General features: G+C 45.7%; 1 protein-coding gene across 1 annotated transcript; it reads right to left on the bottom strand.

The window, feature by feature from the left end:
* Positions 1-1,525: 1,525 nt before the first annotated feature.
* ENC1 (ectodermal-neural cortex 1) lies at positions 1,526-15,553 on the bottom strand. The gene is made up of 3 exons (XM_055253916.2): positions 14,430-15,553; positions 8,806-10,620; positions 1,526-4,097 (listed from the first exon to the last, which is right to left on the bottom strand). Exon 2 carries the CDS (start codon positions 10,605-10,607, stop codon positions 8,838-8,840), a length of 1,770 nt encoding a protein of 589 aa, XP_055109891.1. The 5' UTR covers positions 10,608-10,620; positions 14,430-15,553; the 3' UTR covers positions 1,526-4,097; positions 8,806-8,837.
* Between the last annotated feature and the right edge of the window lie 297 nt (positions 15,554-15,850).

The raw sequence follows: 15,850 nt of genomic DNA, 5'->3' as shown, positions 1-15,850 counted from the left end.
AATTAAATCACATTGCTGTGGGGTGGCAGTGTGCCAGATAAAAGTACTGCCCTCCCCAGGCTCTCTTATGTCTTGGGAAGTTCACATGTCCCAGTTCTGGCCACTGAGAGGTAAGTGTAAGTCTCCCGGTGAGCCTTTTGGGTAAACTACTACTATTCCAAGAAAAAGGGAGAATGTCCTCTGGCCTGAGCCCTTTCCCCTTTGTCTGCCCCACTTTTGCTGCCTGGAAAGCAGATGTGATGCCATGAGATGCAGCTGCCATCTTGCAAGCATGAGGCCTGATGGCCTCATGGGGGTGCTGTCCCGGCCCTGGACTGCCGACCTCCAACCTGTTTCCCTACTATGGCCAGATTTTTATTACCATAGCCACTGTTTGGTGTGATCTATCTAAATGAAATGAAATTTCCAAATGAACGAAAATTTAAGAATTTGAAGTATCTTTTTAATCTTTCTACATGTTCCAAGTGAGATGATAAAGAGAAACAACTCCAGAGAATGAAAGGTCTGTTCACAATCATTTCTACAGGAACCATTCTCAACCCCTCTAGGGATTAACATCAAGACATTTTCCTGAGTCTAAATCCCATCCGTCAACTCCTAACTAACCTGCCCTTCTTCCCTGTCATTTGGTGTCATCCATATGGTGTCATCAACACGGTTTCCACGGGTCTTCAACATCATGCACTTGGAATCTGAGGGCTGACACTGGTCCCCAAAGGCTTGGCTCTAGACCAGCTTCACACAGCACAGAACCGAATGATCCTCCTGTCAAACCCAAGGCATCTGCTCTGGCATCTTGGTCAAAGTCCAAAGGCTGTAGTTGCATTATGCCTACTTGTGAGCTCTCCTAGAGTTTGCAATTAGGTAATATTTATTTTCTACCCAGAAAAGGTTATGCCCAACCTTGCTCTGCACACTGAAACAATAAGGGTTCCAACCCAAGTGATACAAGAGCATCTCAGTGTGACAAGAAGCCATCATGAGGTAGGGGCAGGAGGCTTCAACTGGCCTTATGCAGAGCCAGCTAGGACAGCCATCAGCTTAGAACAAACTAAGTATCCCTGAAGGGTTAAACTTGTGCTTTTCTGTGGCAGTACTGAAATAAGATGCATATATTTCCACTTTAAATGATTTCTAAAGCAGATGTCAGCAGATGAAAAGAGGATTGAACTCCAGCTCCTTCTCTAACAGCTTTCTGTCAAAATACAACCCACGTGAGGATTTCAAAAAACTAAATTCATTCTAATATAAAGTATGCTGTCTTAACATTGCATGGTGTGTGACTTGTTATATTCCCAGCTATGAATAACCCACAAATGAGGAATTTTGTCTTGCTTAAAAGAGATACTCTAATGGTCAACAAGTTTTATTTAATATGCAAAATTACCTTTGTAAATATCACCAAATGGTGAAATAAGACACATTTGGAATATCTGAAACCATCCCTCTTTGGACAAACGAGAAAAGGCACAAGTTTACAATGCCTCAAATTGTGTCTTATTCAAATAAAGACCCACACACATAATGAAGAGAAAATCTCTAATAATTTATTGACCTTCAGTTTCACATTGTGAAAAAAAAAAATAACAGTTTTACAAAACCTCAAAATGTAGTCATAGCAAACAAGTATATATGAACATGAACATTTTCCTTCAACTTATACAGAGTTTTGTACGTGAACCACATGGTCAATAGCCAAGAGAGGGACATTATGCAGCTCTAATCACTCTTATTCAAGACAGGTGTCAAGCCCAGAGAAAAGGGGCTACACAATTATACCAGAAGTGGAGGGCTGCCCTTTGTTATGTGTTTCTACAGCAACCAGCCCACAAAATAAGAAGAACCTTCTCTGTCTTATGCCAAGGTTTTTGTGTGTACTGTGCTGTGAATTGTATTTGCTTCAAAGTGTGGGACGTTTCACAGGGTGAGAATGGTCAAGTAGTGAGACCAAATGCCTATATCGATTCAAAGAGCGGGAGTCCAGAAAGTTCCCTGCAGGCTGGGGGCCCAACCCTTACCACGGCTCCCTCTGGCTCACACACAGTAATTAACAGAGGATTCAGGGACAGACCCCAACTCTGAAACAGCTGCAGAAAATTCATCCTGCTTTCAGAAGCCATGCAGTGACACATACATCTCTCTTGGCAGATTTGCATCATAAACTACAGAGCTGTAACTGCTACAATATAAACGACACTGACTATGCCCACTGGGGGACAACTAGACATTTGCATTGCTTAGAACACATCTAGGAACCAGGGACTGACTGCTGGAAAGTACTGATTCTTTTCTTCCAACAGCTCATTTATTTTGGCCCAACTACAGCCCACTCATTCATGGCATGGACGGACAAACACAATTAGTCTAAAGTACTAAGGTGGAGAGAAATGTTAAGGATTTATCTGTCATTAGACAATGCAAATACGGTCACAATGTAAAAGGTTGTTATCAGTCTTAACCCCTATTTTCTAAAATACAGCAATGTGAGAAACATGGACGAAAGCAGTTCGAGTTGCAAACTTTGTTCTTCCCCCGCACCTCAAGGGAAGCACTATTTGAGACTAGCACTAATACCTACGACGGCACATGCTTAGTAAACAAGCACTCCAACTAGCAAAGAATGTATTCACAACCGATTTCCAACTCTACTGGAAAACTTCTCAATAGGGGCCACTGCTTACAATTCTTTGGTGTTTTGTGGCCAAATGTGTTACTTGTGCACCAAAGAGTTTTTTAAAAAGAGATTTGCCTAAGACTGAGCACTGAAGTATACATTGCGCCAATGTAATTATTGTCTTGGAGACCTTCTAGAACTTGCTAAATCATATAGCAAGAGAATGAGTTCAGGCCAAGTAAATCTGGTGAGTTAATTTACATCTGTGATACTTCCGTTTTTCCCATTAAATGTGGTTATGGCAAAGCATTCTCAGGGTAATAAATAAATAAATAAACTTGGGACAATGCCTTTACCTGTGCCCTATATACAGAACTATTCCATAGAATTTTCCAGGATTTCAAGATACTACACAAAGAAAAAAACTGTAAAGCAATTTGGTCCTTTCCAAATTTCAGCAGCTGAGACTGAATTACGTAAATCAGATGGGAGCGGGGAGAAGGGCAGAAAGCAGCCTCCCCTTACTCAGCGCAACCAAACCCCATGAAATCCCATTAAAAGTTGGTGAGTCTGAGAAAAGTGATCTCCACGGTTTCTCTACCGCTAGGATGTCATTTAAATTTCCATTTTGTCATCCTTCCCTGTCTCGACATTTTAAAAATCCACCCCTCCCCAACCCACCCTCCAGTTATACTCCAAATTGTAATTCAAAAGTTTTCATGTCTGTGCAGCAAAGCACATCTCAACAGCCACAAAATGTGCAAAACATACAACCATTCACACACGTCCATAACATGTGAAGACAGCTGTAGGCATTGTTTCAGCATGCAGGCATCGAACAATAAATAGCTAAATCTATAACAAACTTCTTAACAGCCAAGGGAAAGTTTAAAGTCACTTATAAATAGAAAAGAACATCTACCAAATGGCTACCAACAAAGTCCCCATTGTTGGGAAATTTCCTGGGAAGCAGACCCCTTAGAGATTAATGGAGAGTCCAGTGGTCCTCTTTCTTCAGCCAGCCCAGCCAGCTTCCCTCTTGGACCCACAGTTGGGCTTTGAATCTCCAGCAGCAGCTGGTGTGGACGCTTCAAGCTCTCTCCTCAGAGAGAGGTGACAACCATTTCAAATTTTACACATAAATGGTGGAGCCCATGGAAATCAAATGCTGAATATGGTACAGCAAGGGAAAAGGTCCAGCTTTTCTCTCCCTTTGAGGGGCTGATTAACATTGACATTAATCCACAATTACAAGACAAGGACTAGATCACAGGTTTGTTCATTCATATTTAAACCATGTGCTACTTGCACCAAAAATCCCACCCCCCTCCCTCACCCGTTTCCTTCATGTCCAGTTAGAGCATTTACAAGGTGCAGCAGATTTTATTCGAGTCTTGCAACTTCTTTTCCTTTTTTTCTCTTCATTCAACTTGGCCTCTCCAAAGCAGAAATCTCATATTATCTCATCAAGGGATGGAGTGAGCTGAAATAGAAGGAAAAGAAAAAAAAAAAAAAAAAGCATGAAGGATTTGTGTGATGCCATAGTTTTAAGATTTTTCTTATTAGCCACAAAATTTTTTAAAAAATTAAACTTGGTATGGAGCTGGACAATATTGCTTCCAAAGGTCTTATATGTTCAGTAGGAACTGTGCAAAGATATTTAAAGTACTTGCCTTAAATGCACACACGTGTGCATGTACGCATCCATGCAGATGGCTGGCCTGAGAAAAACAGTGGTGTCTAAAGAAGGACCTTCACTTCTCTCCTAAGCATATATACGTTCAAATCCAAACCTATATGTGTAGATGCTATTAGGAGTTGCCATCTTCTGCTCCCAACATTCATAAAATTTCTTTCTGTGGTTAAACAGAGTGACTGTAAAGTGATCACTAACAGGTGAAAAGAAGGGAGATTCCTGTGCAAACCCTCCTTGGCCCACGTACCATGAAAGATTCCAAATTAACTTTACCATCTAGGAGGCAGACATACTAATCCTCTTATTTAAATGCATCTCTGTTATACATTATGGCAGAAATCAGTCTCGCTTCCTTTCACATGACAATGTATCAGGCCTCAACAGCCCAAGGTTGGAGTTTATTCTCAAAGTTCGTTAGTCCACACATAGGTGCCAGCAGTTACGGCATGCCAGTGCTACAGAATCTACCTACATCAAGTGTGAATATCAATTCAAAGTGCCGTAACCACAAAGCCTGCACATTTCATAGAGCTTGCATTTCCTCACACTGCTCACTCTTCCCATTTATTTATTTCTCATTTCATCTGGGGAAATTGTGCAGAGGGCTTTTGTATCCCTATTGCTGTAACTCTAAGTACAGACAAAGGGAATTCTGGAGGAGCCACTCATTACTTGCACTGAATTCTTTGCTTTTGTGTGTTCAGAAGCCTGATTCATTTCATGAGTTGTTTCTTTTGGCTGTTTCCTAACAGTGATTCAAGCTTTCAAGGCATTCCTTAGACTACGGTGTCATTGCCCCACCTCCACCTCCTTGTAACCTGTATGTCAACATTAGGCCAAAAGAATGTATCTTGTAATAATATAAAATTTCAAGACAATGCATATTCAAACAGGAAAAAAGGAATATACACACCCTCCCCCCCAAAAATTGTATATACAAACAGGAACAACAACAACAAAAAAGGACACACAACAACAACAACAACAACAACAAAATCTAGAGAAGAAACAAAGCAAATCAAAGCCTAAGTTAGGTTGAGGCCACACGGCACCACGAAAACAGAGGATAATCAAAGTAATTTCCTTTCTGCCCTTCCCACCGACAGAGCAGCAGGAGGCAGATAAAACCTCCTTGGTGGATGAGCTTTAAGACCTAGGGAAACTTTCTGTTAAACACTGTATTAATTCAGTTAGCACCTACATTTGGAGGGCAGAGGAATTTGCAGTTTGGGACTGAGACGTTCCTACCCAGCACTTTAAGGCACTCCAACCCCCTCTTAAATGTTTTAGCACTATCTTGTGTAGTAAACTTCAGAAATTTTAACCAACATTCTCCCTGTCGGAAATTCAAAGAGTGGCTTTGATCAGGAGCTTACGCTGCCCTTTAAAAGCAGCAAACTTGGCCCTGTCAAATTTAGTTTTTATGTGATTGACTGTCTCACTGGTAGCGCCAAGGGTGAAGAGGATGTTATTGCACATATAACCTAACACTTTACTTGCTCTGTTTCCCAGGGACCGGAAGAGTATGACTCAGTTCAAACACCCAGGGTAGGGTGAAGTCAAGTGTTTGCCAACATGTTCACTCTGGGCTGAAAAAGGAGGAATCAAAAATGAAGTCTAAAGATAACAAGCAGATAATAGTCAAAGAAACCTCATTTTCCTACTACACACAAAGCTAATTCCACCGCCATTATCTCACAATAAGCTAGGGTCTAAACTGAATATTGAACACTTAGTACATGCCAAGCACTGGGCTAGGTATTTTCGCCTCTTTTAACTCCCCTATCAATTGACCCAAGTCTGAGCTGGGACAGATCACAGGGTAATTATAGATCAAACCACTCATTTGACAGAGAAGCAACCTAAAACTCAGGAAGGTCTAGAACTTAAAACTAGGGCCAGAATACACATGTGGCTTCTCTCCTCTTTCTGCCTCAATTTCCTTACCTTGTTCCAAGGATTCCAGCCAGCTTGCCCATTGTCATTTTTTATGTACCACCACCCTGGTAGCAATTTTTATGGCTCTTCTGTGCAAATATAGTCAGTTCTGGACTAACACCCAACTAAGTATGCTGTTAATTGATGCTTTCACCTAGGAGGTTCTTTAAACCTGCTTTAGAGGTGAGTCATGCATTCATATCTCAAATGAAATAACCACTTTCAGAGCATTTGTTTATTCAAGATTACTGAGATGCCAGCGAGGCTACAAAAAACCAGTTTGGTGTGAGACACTATTAGCCCAGTTGCTCCCCAGAGGAGGTGTCTGATTGTTCCTGCTGTTTTGAAGGAGTTTCATTCCAAGAAGGCGTAACATAACTCAGACCTCTGATAACTGTACGAAGGGTGGAAGAGATAACTGAAGAAGTGAAAAAAATAGCAAGCTGGAGGCCGAGCGCGGCGGCTCACGCCTGTTATCCCAGCACTTTGGGAGGCTGAGATGGGTGGATCACTTGAGGTTAGGAGTTCAAGACCAGCTTTACCAACATGGTGAAACCCCATCTCTACTAAAAATACAAAAAAGCTGGGCGTGGTGGTGGGCGCTGTAATCCTAGCTACTTGGAAGGCTGAGGCAGGAGATCGCTTGAACCCAGGAGGTGGAGGTTGCAGCAAGCTGAGATCACGCCATTGCACCCCAGCCTGGGCAATAGAATAAGACTCTGTCTCAAAAAAAAAAAAAAAAAAAAAATAGCAAGCTGAAATGTGAGAGTGAGGCCAAGTTTAATGATGTTTCTAAATGAGCTGTAAGGGATGGGGAAAGAAAAGACCAATGAGATGAAACCCTTCTGTGCTTAGTTTGCCACTAGGCCTAGATCTCCTTTTCTCCCTTTGAAGTCCCCTTCAAAGGTGTGAACATACTAGGGAACACAGAGCCAAAAGTTCCCAAGTAAATGAGTTTGTTTTCATTGTAGTTCCTCCAAAGAAGTTACTTTCTTCTCTTATTATTAGTAATAAGCCCATGAATCACCAAAACAAATCAACACATCCTGTGTGTGCTGGGCTATACTTACACATGCCTAAGCAATTCCTGGGGCCAATCCTAAGAATGTTTAGCAGCAAAGCAGCCGTGAGCTTCGCGAACTCCGAACTGTGTAGGCCTATTAATTATTTGAGCCAAGAGTATTATATACTCTTAAATACCCAGACAACTATTATGTACTCAGATATATGATGCAGAAACACAACTTTTGTTAGCCTTGACAATAGGGTCAGCCTGACTGATTAACTCTGAAAGGCCATAGTTTGGGAAATTTAGCTGGCTCCATGTTATCTGCACAAACTTCTGCTATGTACGTGCAACCTTTTATGAAGACAGATATAGATTTATCTTTAAAGGTAATAAACACCCTAAAGGGCGCTACTTTTTAACTAAAACATTTAAAATAAGCTAATAATTTTGGAGAGAATAAACTAGGAATGAATTTGAGCAATACATTTTTTAAACCCTAATCATTCTACAACGGGTTTGAGGAAGCAAAATTTGAATATAAATGAAGTATCACCTGGGATGACATTGGTGTCATGGGCATGAAGCTCAAGTTTATTCGGTGGCAGTGCAACACGATGCTCCAGTGCTGATGCCCTGGAGCCAGGCCCCCTGCATTGGCTTCCTAACCAGCTCCGCCTCTTACTAAGCTCTGCTAACTCGGGCATCTTAGCCTCCATAGTGCATGAAGTTTCTTTCATCTATAAAATGAAACTAGTAATAATTCCCCACAGGGTTGTTGTGAGGACAGAATGAGATGATCCGTGGGAAACACACGGCACCGCTGCAAGCACACAGTGGGGGCTCAATAAACATTAGCTGGCATTCTTAACAGAGGTCAGGGGTTCTCAACCTGGTTGTTCATTGGAATCATCTGGAAACGTTCTAAAAATACTGATGCTTGGACCCCACCCCAGACCAAATGAAACTAAGTCTCTGGGATGGGTAGTTTTTAAAAAGCTCTTCAGGGCCGGGCGCGGTGGCTCACACCTGTAATCCCAGCACTTTGGGAGACCGAGGCGGGCAGATCACGAGGTCAGGAGATCAAGACCATCCTGGCTAACATGGTGAAACCCCGTCTCTACTAAAAATACAAAAAATTAGCTGGGCATGGTGGCAGGCGCCTGTATCCCAGCTACTCGGGAGACTGAGGCAGGAGAATGGCGTGAACCCAGGAGGCGGAGCTTGCAGTGAGCCAAGATCACACCACTGCACTCTAGCCTGGGTGACAGAGCAAGACACTGTCTCAAATAATAATAATAAAATAAACAAAAAGCTCTTCAGGAGATTCTGAGGCTCAGTAAAAGCTGAGAACCACTGGCTAATGCCATGGGGGGCTGAGGCTGTGGTCAACACAAGTGGGTAAGTTCTAGGGGCACCAGCTCTCTTATTTTTACAGCTTTGGTAGTACTTCTGCAGTACAGTCTCTGTGGATCAGATCTCACCCCATGTACTCAACTTACGCAATAGCCTAATTATATGCATACTTACATTTATAGCTAAACTTCTTACCTCGTACTCACTCTCTTTAGAATGTACTGCATTTAAGAAGGCAGATGTTTCCAGGTGCTGACAAATGCAGTAGGAATCAGCGAGTACGGGACAGTGGTGATGCTGTTCCACACGTCTAACGTTGGATCGTAGCAGTCCAAAGTCTTGCATCGCTGAATGCCAAAGTATCCTCCAACCACGTAGAGTTTGTTTCCGGAGGCCACAGCATGGCAGCTCATGCGCTTTGCTGTCACATCTCCCACCTTGGTCCACTGGTAAGTCTCACTGTTGAATTTATAAGCAGAGCAGGCAGAGAATTCTGTATCACCCCCCATAATAAAAATCTGGTTCCCCAGCACAGCTGCTGCTGTGTAACGCCAGGGCTGGGGACAGGTGGCCGGTACAGTCCACCTGTTTTCACACTGATCGTAACACTGAACTTTGGGGAGCTTGTCATGACTGACACTGGTACCTCCGAAAGCAAACAACTTGAGTTTGGCACTCACTACTGCGGCGTTGCTAACGCCTTCGCGGAGTGGGGCCACCATGGTCCATTTGTTGGTTGTGGGGTCATAATGTTCTACCTGCTTTAGAGAGACTGAAGGGGAGGCCGGGAGGCAGCCAGTTGCGGCCGTGTGCCCCCCAACCACATACAGGCAGTGCTTCAGTTCAGCAGAGCCATGGCCAAACCTGGCCACCAGCATGGGGGCAGCCTTGGACCACTCCTCATGCAGGGTATCATAAACCCAGACATCTTTCGAGACCCCATTTTCAGACCCCCGCCCCCCAGTAATGTACACTTTGCAGCCAATCGCACATGCACTAAACTCTTTTCTTGGGCTGGGAATGTCAGCCTTGGGAATGATTTCTTTGGCCTTCTGGTCTACCAGATACAACTTGTCACACATGAAAGTCTGTCCTCCCAGAAGGAAGAGGGCATGGCCGGTTTTCCGAGGTCGGGCACAGAGGCTGGTTACCACACCGTCATTCTGCAGGATTTTCAGTTTGCACCTGATGGCCTCTTCCACAATTTCCTTACTCTTTCTCTGCTTGGTGATGAGTTCCTCCATGGCCACATTCTCCATGAGATAGATGGCTGGCAGAAGTGCCAGCCTTACTGTCTGCAACAGTTCTGGGAGGTAGCAATAGCGCTTCTTCAGGTCATAGCTGATCCAGTTAATTGCAGACTCATACACAAGCCTTTCATCTTCTGTCTCCAGCTCTTCACTGGACAAGAGTTGCACTACCATGTCCTGGGGCAGCTGGAGGAAATCTTCATTCTTCCTGATGGTTTGGAAGTTGCTGAGACACATTCTCCAAGAGAGTTCGTACAGCTTGGTGCACTGGTGCGCGTCAGACAGCAGCAGCATGCCCAGGCAGTTGGTGGGATGCAGGTTCTTTTCCAGGAATTCTGCACATGCATCCCGGATGTCTTGAAACTCCAGCATGTCACCAGCTTCCAGGAGCGATTCTGCATTTTCTTCATTGATGATGACCCGGGAGGAGTACGCATAGTCAAGCAGCAGCTCCAAGACTTCTGGGTGGATAGAATTGTCGAAGTTGACCTCACTGTCCTGGCTCTCTTTCAGGCCACCACTGAACATGGCCTCAAAGTAGCGACTGCATGCAGCCAGCACTGCCCGGTGGCAAGGGAAGGTCCTATTTCCGGCATGGAGAAGGACGTCAGTGAAGAGACGCTGCTGGCGTAAAAGATTCAGGTGAGTGAGGACGCTGTCAGCGTAGGAGGACTTGTGAAACAGATAGATGTTAATGGAGCCGCTGCTGGCCCTGGACTTGCGGTTCTCATGCACGCTGACTGACATTTTGTTTCCGCTCCTAAAAATAATAATAATAATGAATTGAAAATCATGCTCCCGATGTTCAGAACAGCAGAACAAAAGCAACAGTGGTTTTGGGCAAAAAACAGAACACTTTGTTGTTGACCATGCCACCTACTATTCCAGAATAGTGTATGGCCATTCCAGGACAAAGCCAGAGACAGCTACCCAGAAGGAAGGATATTCACTGTAATACTGTTGAGCTATTTGAACTCTGCACTGTTTAAAAAAAAAAAAAAATCACTCCATAAAGAGCAGGTTCATCTTGGAAAACCTGATTGCCAACTTTCAGGCCATTGAAGTCTTTTAGAATATAAGTCAGCAAAAGCCAAGAGTGAGGTCTCATTCTCACAGCTCCCTGTCCTAGTCCAGCTGATTCACTGTGGGCCACTTAAAATGCCAGGTCTCCTGCTCTCATAATGCCAGGATGGGCACTGGCTTTCATGCCCCACGCAACATAAAGCCATGCGTAAAACAAACACCTAATAATTAATTCCATTAAGAATTCCTTTGGTAAGATCCAATCTCCCGGCACATACAGTAAATGGGAAATGTAAGGCCAACTTCTGCAATGATCAGACCTTTATTTAAATGTTACAGATAATGTATTTCATTTTATATATATTTCTGAGACCAAGTCTCGCTCTGTCACTCTGGCTTGAGTGCAGTGGTGCAATCACAGTTCACTGCAGCCTCGAACTCCTGGACTTAAGTGATCCTCCTGCCTTGGCCTTCCAAGTAGCTGGCACTAAAGGTGTGCATCACCAAACCCAGATAATTTTTTGTTTTTTTGTAGAGACAGGGTCTCGAACTCCTGGCCTCACCTGATCCTCCCACCTCGGCATCCCAACTTAAAAGATTAATTTATAACCAGACAGCTCTACCACTGAAGAGTCCTAAAAGCACCCCAATTTCAACATTAACCATATATTGATCAGCAAGCCTTTAGTCAAAGCACGGAATAAATTCTGGCCATAATCACCAACTACCTGTCTTGCTCTGGACAGCTTCCAATGTGAGGATTTGGCACATAAAAAGAAGAATATTTTGAGTAGCATACTTATGACTGCTGTTTTCTGTTCTTCCCGCTTTATATCAATTCTTGGAAAACCAGCTGCAAGAACAAAAGATCCACCCCTGTCTTTTGATTAAATAGCGCATCACCAGGACTGTTCCTGTATACTTGCAAATGCTGGCACCTGCATAGAAGGAGTTCAAAATGCAAACACTGCTTTATTTAAATAAAAAAATACGTACGTGTGTGTGTGTGTGTGTGTGTGTGTGTGTGTGTGTGCGTATTTTGCCAGCTGTTGTTAATTTAGGGCCACCCAGAATGTATTTGCTGACTACAGTGCTTTCCTCGGTATCTAAATTGAAATTATAGTAGAATCTAATGCTATCTTTTGGTTTTCCTCAGTAAGAAAACAGTAGGGTAGAGACATAGGAAATGCTTGTCACCCATCTTCAAAAACTGAATCACATGCCTTCATCCTTTTCTTTTATACCACCCCTCTGTTACTTCAAAGGAATGAAGTCCTCAAGAACCTGCCTGTCCAAGGATTCCTAAGGAAGCTGTTTATCCTGCTGTTTATCCCCAGAGGGTAAACTGTGTGGCTCGTTACAGTATCTGTTCCAGACACATAACAGCCAGTCCTGAAAGCGCAGCTGAAACTGTTTCCTTTAACCATTCAGATATTTTTAAATGTATATTCTAAGAATTATTAATAAATGCAAATGAATGATTTGCCACAGATTGATGGGCTAAAATACTAACCTGCACCTCCCCAACCAGATGCGAGCCCCACTGTGAGACTGCACAGAAAACCACAAAGGCAGGGGCATGACACATATACCTCCTACCATTAGGTGATGCAACTAGTTTTCTTTCCTTTTTGGAATGTAATTTTTTATGATGAGTAAACATGGCTCAGTGGAAGAAAGGAAGCAACAAAGTCGTAGAGCTCCAGTGTTAGGAAGACTTTACAAAGCACCCAGTAATCTCCACAGCGACTTGGGATATAAAAAATGGTGAGGAGCCAGCCTCACTCCCACCTCAAGCTAAGCATCTACTGTCTACTCCATTCTAACCAATGCCCAGTGTTCTGGAGAATGACCATATGAACCTATGGGAATGCATCAGGTTTCCAAAGGATTAAAACATTCATTAGCATTCTCAATGCTCCACCGCTGTAGTTGTTATTTTAATTAGTACATTCAATCTGAAGTATTTGGAGGAAGACTTTAAACCTAAACCTCAATAGACTGTCTACTTACTCTTGTGAAGTTGCCGCCTCTCTCAGAGCAAATGCTGTCCTGAGTGAAGGAAGAACGAGGCTCCCTGAAACTAGGTGCACAGGCACCAAAATGCTTACACATTGAGCTGGAATCATGCTAGGCCCAGAACACATTTCCTTGAACATTAGATTCAGGATGGTGCAAAACAACATTCACAACCAGACTTCCACCTAAGAAAACAATTTGTTTAGAAGACCTTAGGATATAGGATCTACATCTCTCCGCATCCTGTGTTTATGCTCCTGTATGTTCCAGGTTGGTCCAGCAAGCCAGAAGGAAGAGCCTAGCCTGTCATCTTGGATACCATCCGGATGGAAAAGCACGTCACAGTCAAAATCACAATCAACGTTCTTGCAACAATGTTTGATTAAAATAAAAAGTAAACTTGGAAACCCAAGGGAAAATGCTTGCTTTCTGGTTTAAAACTGTGCAAACCTCAAAATATCAGCAGAAACCAAGTATACAAGTCACTGAACACACCTTCAACATAAAATGAATCATCTTTCGAGCATTTTTAAGCCCCCAGAGAAATCACATTTGCATACCAAGTAAGTGGCCAAGAAAATGCACACATGTACTTAACCTACGTCTACAGAGAAGACAGAGAAAGGGCTGCTATTACTGTGAACATCAAAAGGGCTTCAGCTACATTAACTTCAGTTCACTTCATGCTCCTAATTCAGGCTCTCTGCCTCCAATGCTTAGCGTCCCGCACGCTTCTCCAGGTTTTGAACCTGATCTCAATCCAATCAAAAGAGAAACTAGGCAGATTTTTTTCTGGGCATCTACATTACCGGTAACAATAGAACATTATAAAGATCTTGTTAACAAAAGTAGCTTCTTGCCAGAGTCTTTTTATTAACACTTGCCAACGCTATTTAACAAGCTGGCCATGCCTATGTGACACCAAACTGCATGTGGATAAATTCAATGTTTCATCTCCCCGCCCACCAATTCCTATCCTTTGTAACTAATAATGTTAACATGACAGTCAAGAAACTAGTTTTTCAGAAAGCAGTTTTCATTCATTCTCTATAGACATTTCCGCCGCAGTGAACATGCCCGCACTCAGGGTGTCTGTGCGCGGCCCCAACTTTCCTCCAAGCCGGAGAGGATGCAACGTGGGCCAACGATCCCGCGCGCCTGACTCTGGAGGCTGCGAGGAGCGACGCAGCGCGACATTCACCCCCAGGGAAGCGCTGCTTTCCGCGGAGGAGAGAGGCTGACTGTATCCTTAGCTCGGCTCCTCACTTCCCCAGCGGCTCGACCCGGACACGGCACCGCGGAGCGGAGGCTGGTAGACCTCTCCGGCGATGCCCGGCTCCTGCCTGCTGTGGGAGGGCAGCGGCGGGCACCGTGATCTCCGCACCGAGAAGAGCTCCCCTTGGCCTCTAGTCGAAGCTCCCGAGTGCCCGGAGCACGCTCACCCCTCGCGAACACACCCCTGCAGCCGAAGCAGCCCCTGAAGCCCGCAACGCCTGCAACAGGTCCCGGGCAGTGAGGGAAACTTACAGCAGTGGCGACTGGCCGCAACGCACAACTGAGTTCTAGCGACGGTCACGGGCAAGGAGGCGACGAACCGGTCGTCTCAGCCCCGGGAAGCGGCGGCGAATGCCCCGGAGAAAGGAGCGCCAGCCGGGGAGAGGACTGCGCCCCGAACGATGGGTCGCGGACCGGCTACCGCTGGCGTTCGCCTCCGCCTCTCGTCCCCACGCCGCGGACCAGGTGTCCAGGACCCGCAGAGCGTCTCCCGGAGCGCGTCACGGGAGGGGAGAGCAAGCCTGCCACTGCAGGCGCCGCGGAAGGAGGCGGGCTGTGCGCTCGGGGGAGGGAGCTAGAAAGCGTCTTGTGCGCCGGCGGCCGCCAGGCGTCTGGACCCGGTCTCCGCAGCGCCACCGCCACACCGCCTCCTCTCCGGCTGCCAGAGCAGTGTGCGCCCCGCCGCCGTGCGCCCCGCTATAAGTGGCGCGGCGGGGAGGGGAGGGGGCGCGTATGCAAAGAGACCGACACCGGGGGAGGGAGGAAGCGCATTAGCGCGGCCGGTGGTGTAGGAGGAGGAAGAGGAGGAGAAGGAGTGGGAGGAGGAGAGGAGCTAGAGAAGAGCGTGTCGGGGGAGTTAATCGGGAGAGGAAGCGGGAGAGGGGGGCTGCGGGGAGTGCAGAGAGACAAAGCGGACGCGCTGTCTCAGCCGCTGGCAGCTGCAATTCCAGGAACCGAGAATAAAATAAGTTTTCCCGGGTTCCAGTGTCTGCGACTCTTTGGGCCAGCCTGGTTAATGGACAGCCCCGGATCTGAGAGACCCATCTTAGGGGAGCGCAGCCCGGGGCTGTGCGCTCGGTGATGCCAGAGCCCGCGAGATGCTCTAAAAAGGGCTGCAAGGGACGAGCTGGGTATCCGCAGGGCAGGCCCTGGGCAAGCATAGATAGCGCCTTGGGTAGGACACCCAGAGTGGGGAGATAGAGTGGCAATGGGAGGGCAAAAGTCTGGACAGTTTAGGGACACTCGGGTTGAGCAAGCCAGGACGTTTAAGTTTCTTGCTGGCAGAGAGCCAAAGAGACTCCAGCCCCAGGCATTTCCCATGTGTCCTCCCTCCCCACTCCCCAGCGGGTGCGGCACCCCGGGCTGGACTCTGCCCTAAGCCAGGCGACTGCAGCGGCAGCCGGGGCGCAGTCCTGCGGGGCGCGCACCACGTGCTTTTCAGCCAATCGCCGCGGCCGCTTGATTCAAAGTGAACTCCTCATAGCAGCAGCCACGCCGCCTCCTCTCCTAGCGATTAAGCCTCCATCACCCTCTCCTGTTTTTTATCGCTTGGTGGTGTTAGTTTGGAGTTCAGTAAAGAAATGGCCCAGCACACACACACGTTTAATCGCCCCGCCTGTCAGGAGAAAGGAAGGCGATCCGAAAAATAATCTCGCTTGGTGATCACTTTTACG

The sequence above is a fragment of the Symphalangus syndactylus genome, chromosome 18, assembly GCF_028878055.3.
Source record: "Symphalangus syndactylus isolate Jambi chromosome 18, NHGRI_mSymSyn1-v2.1_pri, whole genome shotgun sequence".
NCBI classification, from domain to species: Eukaryota; Metazoa; Chordata; class Mammalia; order Primates; family Hylobatidae; genus Symphalangus; species Symphalangus syndactylus.
Note: the sequence above shows the minus strand (reverse complement) of the source record. Positions and strands in the feature narration are given on the sequence as shown.

Coding starts and splice junctions, on each gene's coding strand:
- ENC1 (XM_055253916.2), bottom strand. CDS start 10,607: ATGTCAGTCAGCGTGCATGAGAACCGCAAGTCCAGGGCCAGCAGCGGC.